This window comes from Tamandua tetradactyla, chromosome 14 (assembly GCF_023851605.1).
Source record: "Tamandua tetradactyla isolate mTamTet1 chromosome 14, mTamTet1.pri, whole genome shotgun sequence".
Classification (NCBI taxonomy): domain Eukaryota; kingdom Metazoa; phylum Chordata; class Mammalia; order Pilosa; family Myrmecophagidae; genus Tamandua; species Tamandua tetradactyla.
Window position 1 is genome coordinate 49,764,881 of NC_135340.1, and position 22,607 is coordinate 49,787,487.

The 22,607-nt window shown below is 35.7% G+C and overlaps 1 protein-coding gene across 11 annotated transcripts in view; it reads left to right on the top strand.

Annotated features, from left to right (window-relative positions):
* Positions 1-22,607, top strand: part of CDIN1 (CDAN1 interacting nuclease 1) — a 225,809-nt gene that overhangs the window by 86,433 nt on the left and 116,769 nt on the right. For 7 of the 11 annotated variants that reach the window (XM_077127393.1, XM_077127392.1, XM_077127395.1 and 4 more), the window contains 3 exons: positions 11,911-11,990; positions 12,354-12,403; positions 17,577-17,644. The exons of 1 other annotated variant lie outside the window; for it this stretch is intronic. In XM_077127393.1, the coding sequence (XP_076983508.1) occupies positions 11,911-11,990; positions 12,354-12,403; positions 17,577-17,644 (198 nt within the window). Of the gene's footprint in view, positions 1-11,910; positions 11,991-12,353; positions 12,404-14,940; positions 17,645-22,607 lie in introns of those variants that run through there. 3 more of the 11 variants (XR_013162335.1, XR_013162336.1, XM_077127396.1) reach the window with 3 other exon arrangements.

A 22,607-nucleotide genomic window follows, 5' to 3' on the forward strand; every position in this document is an offset into this window, starting at 1 on the left:
TTTTCTTTTTATAGAATATAAGACACTAGCGATCTTGTCCGTGAGTGTTGTTTTCTAGCCACCCCAGCAAATTTTGATAGATCTTTGCTGCCATTAACTCTCTCCCCTGAACTTGAGGTGGATTCTTCTCTTTACTTGTGATTCATTAAAAAATGTTGTCCAACGTGATGCTTCAATCTAGAACATTTCAGTTCCCCTTGGAGTACAGTGGGGTAGTGCTAGAGAAGAAGAGCTCGGTAGTTATGCGTTCATCTGGCTAAGTTGAAGTCGTGGCATCACCTACTAGGAGTGGAACTATGGGCAAATTATTTAAATTCTCCATGCCTTCGTTGTTTCTTTTGTAAAATGAGATAACCATCTCATAGGTAGATTCAGAGAATTTAACGAGTTAGTACATGTGAAGAGTTCAGAACGTGCCTGACACATGGTAAGTCCTTAGTAAATGTGAGCTACTTCCTTTCCTTTTTAGAGCTGGAAACTTGTTACAAAAAAGACTTAGTAACCCCACATTCCTGAATGCTGAACTGACCTAGTATAAATATTAAAGCAGTATTTCTGAAACTTTAGATATGTGTTTATAACCTTTATAATTTTTGCCATATCCACGTAACACTGTATCCACTAATACTATCCTATACTTGCTTAATATTTGTCATTTAATTAAGTCATTTTTTGAATCATACTTTTAAAGGGAAATTTGTAACTCTACTTTAAATGATGTAAACTAGAATCTCTTGCCATAATAGAAAGTACTTATAAAAATAATACATAGCTGATGTAGAAAAAAGTTGTATATCATGCAAATAAAGTCACTTAACATGCCCATGCCAGTGTCAGGCAGTCTCCCTGGGAAACACTGCATTACATGTTTTCAACATTTTCTGAAGGCCTATTGTATTCCATAGACTCTAGTCTGAACTCCTTGAGAGCAATTAAAAAAAGGAAAAAACCTATATATCCACAATGAGAAAAGCCCAAATTAAGTCAAATCCATTTTGCTATAAATACAGGGCTTGGATTTTTAGTAGTTTTTATTTTCATTTGGTCATTAATTTATTCAGTAGTTTATTGAGTGTCTACTTTGTGCAGAGCAGCTGTGAGGTGCTATCAGAGAGCTATTTCTGCTTTTAAGCAGTTTGCCAAATATCCTGATATAAACAGTTTCTTACGCTTACATGTGAACCACATTCTCAAAGGGAGCAATATCACATAAAAAGATTTACAGTATATGTGTGACATTAAGATTTCATGGGAATAAGTTAAAAAAAAATTAGAACGAAGTGGTAAATAAAGACCTTTGCAATCCAGAAAAAAAAAAAAAAAGATTTCATGGGGGAGGCAGAGCAATTAAGGAAAAAAAAAAAGTCTAAGTCTTCTTAGAGGGGGTGATAATGAAAAAAAAAGTTTAAGAAATATTGATGTAGACCAAATATAGGGCCTCATAAAGCTGAGCTTGAAAACCAAGACCTTCAGAACCAGTGATAGATTAGTAAGGGTTATTTCTTATGTTCTTGGAGTCACCATAGGATAAGCTTATTTATTCTTCTATGTTAGAGCCCCAGATATTTAAAGACAACATTGAGCAGAGATGACACTTTTTCTTCTGCAATATTCTAAGTATTCCTTTTTCTTTCAGTTTTTCTTTAATGTGACATGGTTTTAAATCTGAGCATGCTGCTCATCTCCTATGAATGGATGACAAAGTAATATTTAATCAAGTATCAAATGATTGGTAGACAGTATGAATGCATAGAGTGAGGAAAGCAAGTAGGTTGGGAAAATAAGGAAAGCTTTAATGGAGGAGGTAAGAATTGAATTGGGTTTTAAAGTTGGGGCCAGGGGAAAGAATGAAAACAAACATTCCATATTTGGAGGGGAGGGATTGAGTGGGGGAGGGAAACTAAGTATATTCCTGGTATTTACTAAATATTTGTTGAATATATGTTTGTTAAATAAGGGTAGATGGTATGTAGTGGCTATAGAACTGCAAGTTGCCTAAGACCTAGAGCTCTGATCATTATGGGTGTTCATACTTTGGAAACATCTTCCTCTTGTCCTTACTTAATACTTTTGTACTTGATAATTCAAGTTCATGTAGTTATTTCTTTTTTTTTTTTTTTTTTTTTTTTTTTTTTTTTTAAAGGAAAGACAGAGAGAAGGAAGGAAGGATAGAAGGAAGGAAGGAAGGAAGAAAGGGAAACATTTTTTAAACATTTTCTTGTTTTATTGTATTCTGTTTCTCCGTTTTTGTTACATGGGGTGGGGCCGGGAATCGAACCGAGGTCCTCCGGCATAGCAGGCAAGCACTTTGCCCGCTGAGCCACCGCGGCCCGCCCAGTTATTTCTTTTAAGACTACATACTAAGTAACAGAATTTAATTTGCCCTTACAGGTTTCCCTAATGCTAAAAGATATTACTTCCTCACATTGTCCAATGGGATAAAACTGCTTTAAAGATCACTCCTGTGCAGTGGGAGTACTGGTGGGCTACCTGGAATTCTTGAGGAATAGTTCTCATTGCAAGAGCAAGTAGGCTCCTATAGGCCATTGGCAAATTTGGAGTTGTCCAGGAAAGGACACTTAAAGGGCCAACCCTAGTGTAGCTGTAGCTTGGGACCTTCATGACCTTGATATCCAAAGCCCATAAACCAGAATTTGAAGAAAGAAGATTACATTCTACCTGGTAGCAACCTAACGGAGAGGCAAAATGCCTGGTGAACTTAAGGGGATTACCAAAAGCAGCTCCCTTCCTCGTCCAACTCTTTATTGGCAGGGACTGTTTTTTCTTCAGTGGCGGGAGAACTGGTATCTGACACCACATCTCTGACTGCACATGAGCTTGCCTCCCAAGGGCTCATCTTATCCTTATCCCTATCTGTATCCTTCTCTCACCTCATCTTTTCCTCTCTCCTTAATGCTGCTGTCCAATATACTTCCAGCCCCATGCTGTTTCGCCTAGCATATTTAACTTCCTTCTGATCTTGGATTAGGCGTCCCACCTATATCTAGTCTTGTATTTGTTTTAGTTCAAGTGCAACTGATCAAAGAGCACCCTGCAATGGACAGGACTTCAGAAACAAGCAGATGTCCATGTTGTTCTTGCTCAGGCTTAAGAGTTTACTTGCTTATTCTTTCTAGTTCCCTCCAGCAGTAGTTGGCCACTGATCTAGGTGGGGAAAGGGAAGAGTTATACAAATGAGTACGATGTCAGTGATTCTTGGGAAAGTCTCCTATAGTTGAATTTTTCCTTTACTTGATTGCTGATGCTTGAAATGCCTTAATCTGGGGGGAAATTCCTTCTATTATATTGTTAGAGATAAGACATAAAATGCAAATACTTCTGGAGTGGTAGGTAGCACATTAGCATATTATGTGGAAGCTGTAAAGGACTTCTACCAAATTCTTTGCAGAGAACAGTTTTGATAATGAATTGTGTGCTGCATGCCACAGAAGCAGGATAGGAGCAGAGTGAGTATAAGAAAGGTGAATCAGAAGAATCTTGCACTGTTGAACTGCCTTTTGAGCAAATTTGCTTCTGGTTGCCTCTCCAAAGCTATAGCATTATATACTTGATAAAAGTAGGCCTTTGACTTCATGCACACCTCATGAAGTTTTTTTTTTTTACCTTCTCAACAATAGAAAATAATATTCTGCGTATTGATAATGCCTTCTTGAGAGGCAAAAGACAGGCCATACTGATCTAACACCAGCCTAATCAGCAGTATGACAACAGGAAGAGCCCATATTTTAAACAGCATCTTCAGTGTTTTGCATGTGTTACTTCTTTCATCTTCACAGCAGCCCTGCAAGTTAGACATCAATGCTATGCTCTTCTATAGATGAAGAAACTAAGGCTCATGAGATTAATTAACTTTTCTAGTTAACTTGTCTAGCTAGTACATGGTAGAGCCAGGCTTAAATCGAGTCTGTCTGATTCTAGACTCTGTGCTTCTAACTACTGTTCCATACTGCCTCTCTGAAAGTATTGCACTACAGAGCTTGCAAGTTCACCATTCTTTTAGAAGGCAAGATGTAAATAAAAATTGTGGTCTTATTATGTGGCTTCCAAGACTAGGTCATAAAAGGCGATAAGCTTTGCTTAATTCTCTTAGATGGTCACTTTTGGAACCCAATCACCAATAGGAATTATTAGACTAACAGTAGAGTTCTCATCATTAATAGGAGATCCTAAGGAACAGTGGAATTATTTATTCAGAGTGCAAAGTAAAATAATCTTTAACCTATAATTCTATACCCAGCTATATTATCATTCGGAAGTAGAAACTAAGTAATTTTCAGACAAAACAAAATTAAGAGATTTTACTACTCACTGACCCCAGCTGAAGGAACTAATAAGTGGGGTCCATCAGAAAGAGTATTGAACCCAAAAGCAGAGAGTGAGATTTCAGAAGCAGTGCTGAACAAGGGAATTGGAAACATATTGATGAATCTAATTAAATGTGAGTATTTTAAGAAAAGGAAAGAGACGAACTGAGAAATTGTGTTTAAAAACAAGGTGGTTGAACAAAAGTTATAGGCTAGTATGTGTGTGTGTGTGTCAGGAAGGAGTGGTTCCTGTGTGTGCGGGAAAACTGGTTTCTGATTGGATAAGTGCATTCTGAATTCCTTATAATCACTCACCATGACAAAGGAGATACTAATGAAAATTAGATATAGGTTCAGTTAAAAAATATTTTGAGAAGACTAATAAAAAATAGAAGCAGATCTACTAGAAATATTTTGAATTCTATTCCCCCAAAAAAGGAACTGCACGTTTTTCAAGACATAGAGATAACTTACAAAAATAATTACATCTGGTAAGCAGAGGAAGTCAAACAAACACCAAATAATTAACCTTCTATTCTTTTACCACAATACAATCAAATTAGAACGAGCAAAATGCTAACTAGCCTTTTAAATAACTTATAGATCAAAGGTGAAATCATAATGATGTGGGGATCCAGGGCCTGAGATTCCCCTCTGTATTGAGAGCAGGTCATTTCACGTAGCTGCCTACATGACTGGGACAGACATTAAAGGTCATCAGACCTGTGTGTGTGTGTGTGTATGTTTATAAGAATGTATATATGATATCATAAACAAAGCATTGAAACGCCCCTCCATTGACCACTGTTGATAACAGTCCCCTATGTCAAGAAACCCTGCTGAAGCTTTGTCACAACCTATCCTAAAGCCTTATGAAGCCTCCCTGCCCCCTTTGCAGACCACTAACCTTCATTTTCTATGGCCAACCACCACCATGGAAGATCCTCATGTAAATCCAAATTAAAATTCATGTCTAACTCTGCCTGGCATGTTCTCTGGTCTTCGAGCTACCCTGACTCAAGCCCTCCAAGAGATGGGTGGAAACAAATGGAAACTACAGATATTTATTAAAAAGTGACAAAACTGGGGGATGTAGCTAAAACAGAATTTAGAGGAAAAATTACAGCCTCAACAAAGCACATATATTAAATTAGAGATTGAAAGTGCATTTTATAAAAATAGTAAGTTAGAAGACTAATTGAGCAAACTCAAAGAAAATAGAAAGAAGAAAATAATGTTGACAAAAGGATAAATTACATGAACTAGGAATGAAATGGTACAGTAGACAGGATCAGCAAAACCAAAATTTGGTTTCTTGTAAATACTGATAAAGTGAAACAACCTCTGGCAAGGCTGGTAAATAAAAACAGAGTTTACACAAGTATGGGACTAGCAAAAGTAAATTTAACTGCAGTTCCAGAAGTGATTTTTTTTTATTATAACTTGTTAAAATATTCTATGCAAATGAATTAAAAAATAGTGAATAGCCAATTTTCTTGAAAAATATAAATCATCAAATTTATTTAATAAGAAATAGAAAACCAGAGATTAAATCCATCAAAAATTTGGTTTGACAGATACAAAAGCACTAATCCAGATAATTTTACTGTAAGCAAGGTTATCACACCTGTAAAAAATAGACTGTCCATATCTTATAAAACTTGCACAGAGATTTAAAGTGAGGAAAGGTGAGAAAAATCTTGATACCAAATTTGTACAAGGAGAGGAGGAAAAATGAAAATTATATGCAAGTTTTTCTTATGACACCTATGTTAAAGCCTAACTGAAGTGTTAACAAGCAATCTAGCAATGGATATAACCAAATAGGGTTGTAGGGATTGTTTAATATTAGAAAATCTTTAAGGGAGAACACACTAACACATCATAGGAGAATAACTATCTTGTCTTTTCAATAGAGACAAATAATGTTGTTAGATAAACTTCAGCACCCATTATTGATAAAAGTTTAGAAAACTGGGAATGGAAAGGAGTGTCATTAATTTCATATACGATATCCAATAAAAATCTAGGGCAAGCATCACATTGGGAAAAATTTAGAAGCATCCTTTCAAAGCTAGGAACAGCATAAGAATTCCCACTACAGCTTTCTAGACTGTGCTTTCCTGGGGGCCTCAGCCAAAACAATAGGCCAGAAAAAAATTTATTTGCAGACAAACTCCAAAATTTCTAGTACCGTACAGGAGTTTATTAAATTTGCTGGATATGTGGTTGTCTTAGTTTGTCAGGTCTGCTATGATAAATCCCACATAACGGGTTAGAACAGGAGTTTGTTGGCTTACAGTTTCAGAGGACAGAAGTCTCAAGTCAAGGCATCGCAAGGCTGTGCTTCCTCTCAGATTCTGTAGCAATCTGCTGGTGGCTCGCTGCAGTCCTTGGGGATTCCTCGACTTGCATCTCTGACTCCATCGTGTGTCAGCGTCCTTGGTCTCCTCCTGGGGGGTTCTCTAAATTCTGGCTTGCCCGCCTTCGTCTTCTCTGCTGCATACAAATTACCTCTCTTTATAAGGCGTCCAGTAATAGAAATTAAGGCCTACCTGATTTACTTTGGCACACTTAAACAGAATGTTAGACGACCATATTCAGAAGTGAGTACATGCCCTAACTGATAACCTTCTTCAGAGGATGCTGTTATGAATGGTAAATATTATAAAAGTAAATATTGTAATATTGTAAATATTGATAAAGTAAAACAACCTCTGGCAAGACTGGTAAATAAAAACAGAGTTTACACAAGTATGGGACCAGCTAAAGTAAATTTAACTGCAGAAGTTTAACTGTAAATTTCACACCCACAGAAATACAAATTAAAATTAAGAACATGTCTTTTGTTTAGGGTAAGTTAGTCAACCTATCACAGTGATCACCATATAAGAATTAATGGTGTTGGGCGGGCCATGGTGGCTCAGCAGGCAGACCTCTCGCCTGCCAAGCCCGAGACCTGGGTTTGATTTCCGGTGCCTGCCCATGCAAAAAAAAAAAGAAATTGTGTTAACAACAGCCAACTGGAAAAATGGCCTAAAATAGGTCCACAATAACAACAAAAATCACAAGGTAACTTGGAATAATCTAATAAATTTAGTGTAAAACTTCTTCTAAAGAAGAAGAGTATAAACTTGATTAAAGGCTATAAAAGAAAGCATGACTAAACTGAAAAATATACCCTGTTCAATATCATACAAATATTCTCCTCAAATTAGTCTTCAAATTTGATTAAGTTTAATGAAAATCGCTGCAATATTTTTCATGGAACACAAGCTGATCTTAAAACAAAAAGGGAGGACTAAAGGGCCGAGAATTATCAAGATAATTAAAGAAGGATAGGCATTTATTCTACATACATCATAGATACAGGGATAGACAAACCAGTGGAATAGGTCCAACTCCAGAAACAGACCCCATCCATGTATATGGGCAGAGGACAAATGGGGAATAATGGACTACTTGATAGGTGGTGCTTGGGCAATTAATTAATTATCCATATTTAAAAATGGTAAAAATAGATCCCTACCTCACAACTATATACACAAAAGAAAATTCCAGGTAGATTAAAGTTTTTAAATATGAAAAGCAAAATTTTTAGGAAAAAATGTGAGCAAATAAGGAACTTGAGTCAGAGAAGATAAAAAAAAAACTTTGACAACCCTTCCTCCATAAGGCACTCATAAAAGACTGATAAATTTGAGTACAATAAAATTAAAATTTTATATACCCAACATATCACCATTTATTTAAACAAATATAAAGGTGAATCAACAGCCAGGAATAACCTATTTGCTATGCAGATAACTGACAGTATTAGTATTTAAAGGAACAAACCACAATGACCCCCAACCCATGCCACTCACCTTGGCCATCACTGAGCAAAAGATACAAGCAGCCAGTTCGTGGAAGAGGAAACTTGAATGGCAGATAACCATGAAAATATTCCTATTATTAGGGAAAATGTAATCAGAGAAGTGCATATTAATTCCATAGTAAAACACCATTTCATAGCCATTAAATTGATAACAGTTGCAAATAAAATACCATGGGTGTGGAAAAATGTTAGCTCTCGTGCTTTTAGTTGAAATTTAAACTATTTAATTTGGAGAACTATTTGGGAATAGCTATTAAAGTTGAAGATGCATATCACCTACGACTTGAAATTGCACTTCTAAAGATCCGCCTTAGAAAAACTCTTGAGTGGGAGCCCAGGAGGACATGCATACAGATGTTGATTGCAATAGGAAGAGCGAAACAGGGGACGCTACCTAAATGTCACATCCAAGAGAAAGGATGAATCACGTAATATATTCATGAAAAATAATGCTACATAGCAATTTCATTAACCAGATCTACATATTTCAGTATGGATACAATTAGAAAAATAAATTTTGATTCAAAAAAGTTGATGCAAAAGGTTATATATAATAGACAATTTTGCAAGCTTTAAAATACAAAATAATGTGAGTATTGCTTATAGTTGCATACACAACAGCAAGACCTTGAGATTGAGAGATCTCAACTTGAAGATAATGGTTACCTCTATCCTCTATTTTTTTTTAAAATGGTAGCTAAATGTTAGCATTTGTTAAATCAGTGATGGGTGCATGGATATTCATTATGTTAGGCTTCTGACTTCATGTTACAATTTTTTTTAAAAGACTATAATTTTTGCTTAAGCATTATTCCTTAATCTAGGCATTGTATATTGCCCATCTTTTTAGCTTTCTGTGTATCTAGCTCCAAGTGACTTATGTGCTCTTGCTTTGTACTTATTTGGTAGAAATGTGAAATCCCAGCTGCCGAAGCAACGCCAGGGTCAACTGTGAGGGCAACAGAATGAATGCCTCTAACAAAGGTTCAGGCAGCTCCTGCCTTTATGGTCAGAAATGCAGAATTCAAACTGACCAGTTAGTTACTGAACTGTGAAAGGCTCAGTCTTCCTTGAGACCTCTTATCCCCAGTCATCCCAAGGCTGTTGCTTCACCTTTGCTTACCTGGGTAATGTTATTGTCAGTTCCTGAGCTTCAGAATTTGTGTGAAAAAGTAGATTTGCTCTCTCTGGCTTGATTGGAGACACAGGTATACTTTCCTAAAGCCTGACAGGTCCGATCCATGGGTGAAGGGCAGGTACGTCCTGGGTCTGCAGCAGAGGCTCAGCATTCTGTTTGTTAGTTCCTTCTCTTCATCTCCAAAAAGTGGTAGGTTGTCTGAAAAGACATTTCATTGAGTTTAAAATGAATGCAGACTCAATATATGGTTTTTACTGTTCAATTTAAAATGGCAGACTTCATCACATGAGCTTCCTTTAATTTGAATAGTGTTCTATTCAATATGTTCAAGCTATATTTTAAAAATTTACTGGCTAGAATTCCTAATATTGATAAGGACACTATTCTGAAAGTTACATTGTGAGGAAAAGTGTGTCATCACGGGTTTCTTTTTTCTTTAATATTTGCTTTTCCCTCATAAAATAGATGACTTTTTCTTCTTTTGTCCAAGAGTATTGCTCTTCTTTTTCAGAAAGAGCCTTTGTTTTATGATTTTAGCAATGAGTTTCTGTATAGCTTGATATGAGGTCAGTAACTTTGATTAAGAATAGCATTTTTGGCCCCTGCTGTCTGGCTATTTATATATTAATAATCCTTTCCTCACGTGGATATGAGAGTTAGTTGTGAAAAGCATTCACAGTGGCCAGGTATGTATGGAGAAAGCACTGTAGTTTCCTTGACACACTTGTGGCATCACTGGTAACATAAAAGAACGTGTGCAATTACCATCTGGTGGCTGAGTGGCAGATGAGGGAAAGTGCCCTCAGAGAAGGTAACCAGAAACATCCAGGACTGCTTTTGGACTCTTTCAACTGGCCAGGGCTTACAATTAAGTTGGGAAAACTAATTGAGTTCAGCAGCCACATTATTTTCTATTTACATCACAGAAGCAACATCTATCCCTTTACAGTAAGACAGCTTCATACTTTATATTCCCAGTGTTTGTTGTGCTTATCCATGGTATTTTTTTCAAAAATAATTGGACCCAATTTATGTTTATAAGAAGCAAATGCCTGAACCTTGATTTAGTTCTTACTATTGCTTAAACTTTAACAAAATTCATTGTAGCTATTTTGTCTAGAGACTCACAAGAATCCTTTAAGGTATTCAGATTAGACAGCATCACTCTCTACGGATGAAGACATTGAGAGGCTATGTCACTTGGCCAGGTTGCAGCATTAATTGTAGAGATTGAGCTGGCTAGAATTCCTCAGGTGATTCTCTTTTCACAATTCCATCTAGCTTCTTCAGTTGCAGTACAAACACATGTTCACAAATGGCTGTAAAGTACATAAAAATTGCTGTACGCACATAGTTATACAACTGAGAATAGGAAATAATTAAAATAATTTTAGTCTGTTTTTTCTTTGTGGGCTCAGTGCTATGCTTAAGTGAGTGAGATGTAATTTTCCTTATTTGTTTCCACAGTACTTACTAACATTTATCATATCTGTCAGTGTTCCTATGGTATTGAACTTGATAAAAAAACATCATAATCTAAAAAAAAATAGTCCAAACATCATCTCAGACCCTGAATAACGTGGCTCTTTGGTTTATATCCATTCTCTTAACTAGATAATCATCCAATATGTGTTTCAGTTTGTGCTGTATAGACCAGACCTAAAGCCATTTTGCTGAATATGTGATTCCACTGGATGACCTGAAAGAATTGATTCCTAGGCAACCCTAGATTTAGCTTCAGGGCATACTTTGCCTAGACCACTCTAGAGACTTGCTTTCCTCCCGTGCATTAAGATGCATTCTGGTCACATTGGCTGCCACCTGCCCAAAGTAAACAGCCAGGACAGGATTTCCCACCCTTGCTTTTGAAAGGATGTTATCTGATAACAGCAAGTTTCATTAGATGCCTCCCTTAGTGCCCCATACCCTGGGGTAAGGTCAGCTTGATTTGCAAGTGCATGTGGTGAGTCATGTGTTGAGAGAAAAAATCATTTTTTCTTATTTAAAATTTCCTCAGTTATCAATCAGTTTTTCCTACTTTCCTCACCTCTGAAATGGGCATAACGTTTTATGACAATGAAAAGAATTGTTTTGGAAAGGTGTAGATGACAGATTCCTTCTTGGCTGAAAGTTATTCTTAGTGACATCACTGAAGTCTTTAAGTCTGACCTGCCTTCACTAGGCTTTCCATATATATGTGCTTGGTTATAAAATACCTACCTGCGAGAGGTAAATATTTTCTTCTCTGAATGTCTTTGTTGTTGTTATTGCTTTTTCCAAGTGGGGTTTTCCAAAGCTAATTTTTCTGCAAAGAGACATATGCTTTAGGTCTGTACTTGTTAATTTACCTTGGAAGAATTAGGTCATCATCAAATCTGGCAATGTGGGTTATTAACTTGGCAAAATGATCTAATTAAAATCTTCCCTTAGGAAAAAAAAAAGGGAAAATGATTAGTATCTGTAATGTTTTCATTTCCATGGTTTGTGTGTATATAGGTATATGTCACTTCTCATGTTGCACTAAAAGTGTGCTGACTGTCTGCTAACAGTTCATCTCTTTTCTTCTACAGCCTCTAAGTCTGTTATAAACAGTATGCTACGGGACCCTTCTCAGATTCCAGATGGAGTTCTAGCAAATCAGGTCTATCAGGTATTAATCACAGCTGTCTATTTTCAGTGACAATGCTGTTATCTGCCTAGCAGAGTAAAGGATTTTAAACCTCATTTAATTACTGTCATCATAAACTATCACTGAGGTCAGGGTGCACCATAAATGGCAATGCAATATTTGCGAGAAGAGCATTTCACTTTTTAATAGCTTGCTTTTATAGTGAATAAAAAGCATGCAATTTTTGTTTTCTGTGATTAAATCTGAACAGCCTTTTGATAGCCTTCCCCATTCCCCCCCCCCCCATTTTTGAAGAAAAATAATTACTGCTTTTAGGATACAGTTTAACTGTGTAATAGTTTTTTAGTTGCCCTGTCCCATACCCTTTCTCTTATTTGTCTGCAGTGCATTGTGAACGACTGCTGTTATGGACCGCTGGTGGACTGCATCAAACAGTATCCTTTGCCATAAAATTTTAGGTGCACAATTGACGAGCTTAGACTCAGTGGAGGAGATGTGTCTAGCTTTAACCTGACATAAAGTTCTGCTTCACAAAACACATTTCATACTCTTCTATTTTATATTCAATCAACTGGAGGGTTACTGCAGTCCATTCTTTTCTAGAGCTTAGGAAAAATCAGATGGGCAGTGGGAAGATGTCAGTTCAGCAGTTGCACGTTGACTTGCTTATTTTAAACCGCTTGGTTTTCAATGAGTTTAAAGGTACAGAGTCATTAGGCAGGTGACGTATGGACTTGGATTGCGTTTAACCATTCCAGTGTGCATTTTTTTTATCTTCCCCAAATGAAACTTTATTGAGATGAACATTTTTTTAAATATAATAAAGGTCCATTTTAAACAAACCAAATTAAGTTGAATTCACTAGAATAAATTTTGAACCTGGAGTTATAGGTGATGATGTGATTAAAATGCTGCCAGAGACCATCACATTTTAAAGGGCGTGGATTCTTATTGCTTAAATGCTGAATAAAATTTGAACTGTCATTGGGTCCCTAAAAAACTTCTTTAGAGAAACCAAGCGAATTTTTCCCTTCTGGACTGAATTTAAGGTTGTGAAAACAGATATCCAGTTGTTCTTTGTTAAAGACATTGAAATTATTAGTTAGTGCTTACTTATTAAAAAAGGATTGCAGTGAACAGTAACTACCTTATTAAATAGTACATTATTAATCAGTAAATACACTAGTGCCATGGCTTTAGTAAGAATTTTGATACTCCTTGGCTAAAAATAGCTATTTAAATAGTTCATAATTGGTCATTTTTATGAAGATGATAAAGAGCTAAACCAATGAGTCTCAAACATCTCAATAACATAAACATGTTCTTCTTCCTAGGTTATCATAGATGGTACTGTTACTGGTTCTGACTCAGTGGTTACCTGTCAGGGGTCCTTTTGTTGCAACCCCTTACTAGTTAACTGTGTGTATGTATATGTGTATGTTTGTGTTTATATTCCACCTTGTTTCACAAAGGCAGTAAGATTTTTATAAAGAAAGTCTCTCATTTTCTCTCTCATAAATAAAGTTAACCTTTGAAAAATAATCTTTTAACAGAACCTTGTTGTAAGAATATTTGGTACCAAAGATATAGTACTTTATATATTTATTCTCCAAGTCTGTTCCCCTAAACTAGCTCAAATTTTATTTAAAAAAAAACAAAACAAAATAAAAAAGAATTGTCATAAGCTCTCCTTTCTGTTAACCAAACTGAAACTATACTTCTGCTTTCAGTATAAAATTAATGACAGCATTAGAAATTGTAGAAGTACCAACCTCATGTTGCTACAATGATAAAGTTTATCATATATAACAGCTAACACCATCTCTGAGTATCTGGGATTGAATTACATGTTAATTTTAAAGCACATAAAATAGTTAAAAATCAATTTAAAGTTAAGGTTTTAAAAGCATAATGTCTTTTGAAGGATTGCATATTGATTTAGAATATAACTATCTAATTATATATGCATGAACTAAAGTATGAAGTCAACTGCTTTGTAAATGCCAGGAGGCTATTTTTCAGTAATAGTTGAGATGCTTACGGGAAACTAGATTGCCGTATTGCTGGCAAAGAAATTGGCTTGTGAGGTTATTTACAAGTTTTGCCCCATGGTCACTGCCATACATCAATAATAGGTATTATTATGGACAAAGTCTAAGTGTTTCTGCTTAAAGCGTATTATAAATTCTGTTTAGAGTATTTTCCTTTCATTTTTGCCACCATTTACTTTTTGGGGGTTGTATTATTGCCAGTAAAATTTAATGTAGTCCATTTCAGTTGATAAAGTTAATGATATATGTCTATAAATTATATGCACTGACTAGATTCTACTTTTTGCAGTTCCTTGTTGCCTATTGGCCGTAAAATTACTGTTTTTCTAAGCTTTATTTTATATATGTTTATATGCAAGTAAAGTATAATTAAGAAATACATCTTTCTAAAACCAAATTGGTGATTGCTTTTACCAGGCAAAATAAAACAATCTGGGAAGTTTATTGATAAACTGATTTTATCTTTGTGTTGAAGTAAAAGCAGTTTCATATAATGTAAATAATACTTGCATAGATGTTTCTTAGATTGATCAACAGGCTGCAACATGAGATCATGAGATTTTTGTGAATTGCTTTATTTCACACTGAATAAAAATTGTTGGCTTTCCTTATGTGTGAAAATGCTATTGTATTTCTGATAGTTTGGTAATGTTTGCAAATTCAGTAAATTACATCATTTTGTAAAGAAGAAAGCACACATTTAACAAGTAATATAGATGCAAACCTTTTAGTTACATTGTGGAAATATTACATGTACATGTTTGTATAAGTAGAATGTCTAAATTGGTCATTTTCTAAAATGAGACACCACAAACAGTATAGTAGCAAAGAATATATAAAGCGTCATTGCACTTTTTCTTTTGATTTCTACTACATTTTTTCCTATATAGCCGTGTCCACCAACACCTTTCCTTCCACAGCTCATATTTACCAATACAAAAGCTCCAAGAAACCAGCCACCTCAGCTTTCAAAGTGCGATTCCAAAACAGCACTATTAGACAAAGACTTAAAAAGAGAAGCAAGGAAAGATAATGATGCAGGAAGCTTAAAATGCTGTGGGTTTCATTTCTATACCATCAGTAACCTCAGTTTCATGATTCAACATTTTAGATGTAAATAATTTACAACAATAAAAGTGAGAGCACATTTATGTGGAATAGAATTAAATAATTTAGGTCTAAAATGTGGGGTGCCCCTAGTAATGAGAGACCAATGAGAGTAGTTATTCATCAAACGTTTCCAATAGACTACAAATGTGTGAAATCTTATGACTTAAAATTTTGTTTCCTTTGCGTTTTTTTTTCTCCCAATTAGAATTTGAATAAGATCAGAGGCATGCACTTGAAGGAAAGGAGTGAAAAAAAACACAGGAGGTAAAAAGGCAGTTACGATGACTTAGGGCTTCTCTCAGTGCTGGACATGAACGGCTACATCTCTTGAATTATACCATTTAAGCATTATTGACTTATTTGTATTGATAAAGGGCATGATGATACCCTAGGAATATTTTACAAATACGTATGCTTCATTTTATTTACTCTGAACTCTTGCAGTATATGATTAGACTCAAAGAGTCTCCAGTAAGCCAAGGTGTAAATGTGACCAGATTGACATTATCAGTGAAATGGGGAATTAAGGTAATTATTTAGATAATTATTATCAAGCATTTCTGATTGAATTAAAGTACAGGAATAGGATAATATTCCTTTTCAGAATTTGTGAAATCTCATCCCTTTTTGAAATAGACCAGAAATCAGGCTCATCCTGACTTAATCATCTCCTAGCCATGAGACCTTCAGCAAGTCCCTCAGCCTCCCTGAACCTAAAAACAGGACTAATAATATCTACTCATATGGTTGTGAGGCTTAAATAAGATGAGACCTTAGAGTATTTAGTGCAAAGGCTCGGAACATGGTATTTAATAACTTTTGCTATAATCAGTTATTACATAATTCATTTTAATGCTTTTCAAGAAGCTATATGGAGGTCATAAACTTAGCTTTGTAGATATCTCGGCTGTCATCCGCTCTGCCATATATTAACTATATGACCTTGTGGCTTTTAAAACTTCTCTAAGCCTCAGCTTCCCCATCTGTAAAATAAAGATAATTGTGAAAATGAAATAACATACAGGAAGTACTTTACACAGTGCCTGCTACTTAGTAAGCACCTGATAATTTTGTATGTATAATTGTGTATCTATTTATATGCAAATATATATCTGTAACATGTAAGAAACTTATGAAACAGCCTCTGTACCCACACCAAAATCCATAGCCCTTTACTAAGATGTCTTTACTCTAGATTACACGTAATTCTCAACAAACTCTGTTGTGTGGCCTCCCATGTCACAGAAGCTTGCAAACAGTACACTAGAAGTGAAGTAAAAATGCTGCTAAAGGCTGGCTGTGTAACAAGAATGAATTCACAGACCAGATATTAGAGATGACTTAGAGAACGCTGTGTGATTGGAGTCTCTTTTAGGGCAAAGCCTGGTCAGTATTTGTGCCAGTTTGAAAATATTATGTACCCTAGAAAAGCCATGTTTTAATCCCAATTCAGTCTCATGAGAGCAGCCATTTCTTTTAATCTATATTCAATATTGTAGGGCAAAAATTTTTGATTAGGTTATTTCCACAGATATGTGGCACACTCAATTGTGGTGTGACCTTTGATTAGATGGAGATGTGGCTTCATACATTCCGGGTGGGTCTTGATTAGTTTACTGGAATCCTTTAAAAGAGAAACCATTTTGGAGAGAGCAGAAACAACAGAGCTCACTGAAATTTCAGAAAAGAGCTGACAGAGATATGACACTTAGTGAACAGGGATACAGATGTTTGGAGATGCTTGGAGCCAGCAGACATCACCATGAGATGTTAAGCAAGCCAGACCCTGGAGAGGGCCAAGGGAAGCCAAGAGATGAAGGCCAACCCTGGAGAAGCCAAATGAGGAACCCCACAGAAACAGAGACTGAAAGCAGCAGAGCCCAGGAGCAAGGGATTAGCAGATGCCAGCCACGTGACTACTCAGCTGACAGAAGTGTCCCTGACCTATCAGCCTACCTTGAATTAAGGCATCTTTTTCCTGGATGCCTTAGTTTGAACATTTTTATAGGCTTAGAAATGTAAACTTGTAACTTATTAAATTCCCTTATAAAAGCCATTCTAATTCTGGTATGTTGCATTCTGGCAGCTTACAAACTAACACAGTATTCCTCATGCACTTATTAAGTGCTTAATTAATGTGTGCTAAAGGTGATTGATGGATATTTAGTACAGCATAAAGTTTGTTTAAAAAATGACTCCCTGCATTTCAAAGGAAGGTAAATTTATAAATCTTTGTTTACTAATATATGCACACATTATAGAAAAATTCTTTGAATCGTTTAAATGAGGAGATGTGTGTCAGCCCTCAGAGATATAGGCTAAAACTGGAAATGATTGCTATAATTGTCTCTACTCTCCATTTCATCTCAAAGTGTAGAGCTGCTATTAGCATTTTCCTGACGGTGTAATTCTACCCATATTACCCTTCTTAACTGGAACTTTCCAGTGCCATTGGACATGAGCATGAAGTCCTGCTGAGAGACTTACTTCTAGAGAAAAATCTATCCTTCTTAGGTAAGTGTTGCTCACATCTTCTCTGGCGTCTTATATCTCATGTTTGTTTTAATGTGTATCTATTTTTTTAAGTCTTAGTTATTATGTACTAAAGGAAAAATGAATGATGTGATGCTGTATGTGTTATCTCTTAGTGATTTAAACAGAGGAGGAACTCAGTTTCCTAATTTCCAGCATGTATAACACATGCACAAGCTTGCAATTAATATTTCATAGAAAAAGTGGCTGAAAAAATGCTTTGATATCTGTTGCAGTATTATTTTTGGTATCATATTAGCCATAATCTAGGCCTTATGAGAGAAAGAAACAAAGGAAATATTATCTAAAAAATGCTTTATATATTAAAAAGAACGTTTAGAAAAAAATCATGTTAGGTATCAGTGCCTCATGCGTGGGATTGGGGAGTACTTCTACTTGAAAGCAAAATGTTAAACTTTTATTATTTTATGCTAAGCATTGGTTGTTGTCATAGACTTAGTATGATTTTTTTAAATGCCACATTTGTGCATGTGTTTGTGTGTGCCAATGTAGAATCTTATTTCAATGTCTCTTAAGCATTAGAAATTAAGCCTCAAAGGACATATATATAATAATTGATCATGGAAACCTGTAAAACACTCTACAATGAATTAAGTTCCTTTTCCCTTTTTTAAATGGGGTTATTTTTAAAGGGTCTATGCAAATTATTGTATTATTAAACACATTTGTCATATCTACATAAATAAGAATCTCCATAGAATGTTCTTTAGGGTTAAAAAAAAAAAATCAAAGAGCATTGGATTGCATACATTTTTTTTGTCCCAAAATTGACAAAAGAATTGATCAGCCAGAGTCAAATGCAGAGAAATTAGGGTCTTATGTTAAGTTGGGGAGGGATGTTGAATATAGTCTGGGAGGGAGTCTGTTCTAAATCTTAGCATTCAATGTTTTTGTTAAGAAACTAACAATGAAAGTGAAAATGTTACCAAATTGTTGATAATTTGAAGCTGGGTGATATTCTATAGCTAGAGTTAAAGAAAGTTTTGATAAATTCAGAAAGTGGCCTCAAATTATTCAATGAAATTTCAGTATGTAAACTGAAGCAAACTTTTTCATGTGCAGCCTTTCAAATGAGAGTAAGTTGGGAAGAAAGCATCTTTCAAAAATCTATTCCAAATAGAATGCATAATATACAAACCACTTAGAATGGGTAACCTATGATGTACCATGATATATGTTTCTGAAGTATGGAACTCTGATAGTACCATGAATTATCTGATCACACTGATCACTCAGTTAGAACTCAGTGACCAAAGCTGTTGTTGTTTTTTTAGCTGCCAGCTAAGTACCCCTATTTTCAGAGCTGCCTAGTGTTACTGTCTTTATACCATCTGCCTATGGCCAGTCTTGCCCTTGGACCCATCTCTTTGCCTTGCCTAACTTCCTTCTGCTTCCTTCATGAAGAGCAGCAGACCTGAACTGGGAGGAAAGCAAAGGGCTTTGGTGTGTCATAAACTTGTCCATAGGTCCTTGACTCACTTGATTCTGGGAACTGAGTGTGTTAGGACCGATTCACAGTGGCTGGCCAGGCAGTGCAGAAATGTGCATGCAAGTTCAGAAGGGAGACTTAATGTTGAAACTGATGGACCCCATGTATTCCTCTATGCTCTACGATCCAGAGGTAATTATTTTATTGAAACATGCTCAGAGAGATACTTATCTTTAAAAATAAATGAGTCATGGTACATTTTTCTTATTCCATACTCCCTCAGTCTTATTTTGAAAAGGTTCCTCATCAGCATACAAAGAAGTTGCTAATTTATTCTATGAATTTTAAATGTATTAATGTGATGCTGAGTTAATACATACATGCTTAAGGTTAAGACAAGAAATAGAAACAAAGTTTTGTGTGAAATACTGTTTGGGGCTGTGTTCTTTTACCTTGTATATATCCCTTCACCATGATTAAGTTGATCTAAGTACCATGCCTGGCAAATTTAAATAGATGATCATTTTAAGCCCAACTGTGGCAAGATATTGGTATATAGATCGACCACCAATCTAATCTTAGTTCTTGTTTACTTGTATACACCTTGAATTTTATTGCAGGCATGTTTGTTTTACTTTAATTCTTTTATAAGCCAAAGTAAAATACTTCTTTCTCTTTGTCTAATCTGGACTACTTTCCAAAGACAAGTATTCTAACTGTTTATTTATGAACCCTTCTGTATTAAGAATGATGTTTCTCTAAAACGTTTTATCCCATTCTAAATTTTCAACCCATTGTACTCTATAAATAGTTCAGAAAATTGCATATTTTATCTGACCCTTTGTCAGTAGAATGGAAAAAATCAAAATAAATAAACTTTTTCTTAACTCTAATGATGTCTTACATTTCCTTGATTCATAACCATCTACTAAGCTGTTGCTATGGCTCAGGATTTAACTAGGCAATATAGGAAGGAGAAAAAGAACACCATCTTTATCATTTAAGATTTGGGTATACTCCTATCTTGTAAATTTTTCCATTTTATACATCTAAAAATAGATATATTGTATTAAGACAAGTCACAAGTTAAATAAATGACTTTAGTTTTTCCGACTCATGTCTTATGAAGACATGAAACGTGTCTTTTATACGTGTATTTATTTATTCCACAAATAAATTACTGAATCAAGTACTATTTTAGGCACTAGGCACAAGGCCCTGCTTGCATGAGGTTATAGTCTAGTAGGGAGAGAAGCTACAACAAATGAATACATGTAATTTCTAGCAAATTACTTTGTGTTATGGATTGAATTGTGTCCCTTCCCACCAAAAAAAGATGTGTTGAAGTTCTAATCCCCAGTACCTCAGAGTGTGACCTTATTTGGAAGTAGAGTAATTACAGATAGAATTAGCCAAGTTAAAATGGGGTCATGTCGGAGAGGGGTGGGTCCTTGATCCAGTATGACTGGTGTCCTTGTAAGCAGAGGAGATTTGGACCCAGATGCACAGACCCAGGGGAGAACACCTAGGACGACTGAGGCAGAGGGGGCCTTGGATTGCCAGTAGCCACCTCCAGAAACCAGGAGAAAGGCACAGAACAAATTTTCTCCTACAGATTTTGAAGGCAGTCCAGATTTTTGGACTTCTAACCTCTTTGAGCCAATAGATTTCTGTTGTTTTAAGGCATTCAGTTTGTGTGGCCTTATTTACAGCAGAACCTAGCAAACTCAGATACCTTAATTCATTTATTCAGGCTCCATTCATTCTTTTTTTAAAATTCCTTTATTAAAGAAGTCATCATTCATTCTTTTCAGCTAATATTTGTTGAGTGGCTTCTCTACACACCAGGAATTGCACCAGTTAACTGTGTTATAAAGATGATTATAAGCAGTCTGTGCCCTCCAGAGGCTCACAGCCATGCACATTTTATTGCTGTGTCCTTCCCAGTGAGAATGAAAGTCTGTCTTTAGGTATCTTACTTAGAAGGTGTTCACTTGGCTAAATTGACAATGAAAACGAATACATCCAAAGCTGTTTTCATGCTACTTTCATTAAGCCTTTGAAAGAAAGGTACAGATTATCCTAAAAATCAGTAGCTACCTTTATGGGTAAAGAAAGTGCTACTGCCTCATGAGCTACTTTTCCTGAAGGAAGGATGAAATTTTACTTTTCTTGCTCTCTCTCTCTCTCTCCTCAGGACTTTTCTGCAACTCTGGGTTGGCTAGCTGAGCTTATTATCTTGGCTATCTTACTTCTAAGCTAACCACTCTTTTGTTGTTTCAGCAGACATGTATCTTTTAAGGTCTTTGTGTGGGGAGATACCAGTAGGGTTAAAAAAAAAAAAAGTTGAATCAAACATGGAACCTTCAGTGAAAATTCAAAATACGCCAATTCTTGTTTTTAAGGGCGCTAAATTTAGAATTAACATTTCTTGATCAGCATTTAAAGTCTCAAAAGATGTGAAGAACCTGCTGCCACTACTATGCTTAGATACATGAAGAACTTTTCTTAAGCTTTAAATTGACCAGTAAGTTTTGTGATCATCCTTATTGCATCTCCTAAGGGTTCTTCCTATTTCTAATATCAATGAAATAGAAAAAAGTATTTTATCTGCCCGTGGAGATATTTTAGTTTATATTTATAAAATGATTAATGGGACCATGCTTTGTTATATATTCTCTCATATTCTCTCTCTCTCTCCCCTGTCTCTTTCAATCTCTTGGGGGAGGAGTTTTGAATAAAAATTCAAGAGACGAAAGAAAAATAGTGACAGTGAGAAGATGACAAAACTATTTGTACCATTAGGGAAGATGTGAAAGAGCTTATACCAAGAACAGAAGATAAACCATTCGTCGACTGTGGGTTGGCATATCTCCGGGTCAGAGGGACTTTCATTAATGACTTCCACAGCCACTGTCTGATGAAAATTCTTGTTAAGTTTGGCTTAATGAGGATGACTCTGGAGATATTTTATTCTTTCTAGTAAATGTTACTCTGTTAGTAGAAGCTAACAATTATTTTGAGTGACACCTGAGAGGCAATTGCTTTATCCCCATCTCCCTTCCTCGCCACCATGTCTGGTCTTGCCTTATGACACACCAGCATTCCTGGTTTCCTGCCATTCTTGTATTACTGTGTGAGACTCCAGGAGGTCCTAATCCATAAAGCCAAATAGGCTTAGTGAAGGATGTCCTTTTCTGTAAGAAATTAGGATCTTTACTTCTAGGAGTTCGTCTGCTCCTGCTGCGTATTCACACCTGAAGCAACAATGTTCTCCTGGGGAGGTGATTATGATGTGACAACCAGGGACTCATGACTTCAGGAGAAGAAGAGGTAGCAGGAGCAAATGAGATTTAGACTATTAAGACTGTGTTTGCATGCAGATGTTAGCAGTAGAACATAAGAGACTAGAAATAAAATATACGAATATATAGCCTGAAGGAAGCTAAGATGGTTGAGGATTTCATAAGTCATCAACTATTTAAATTCTTACCT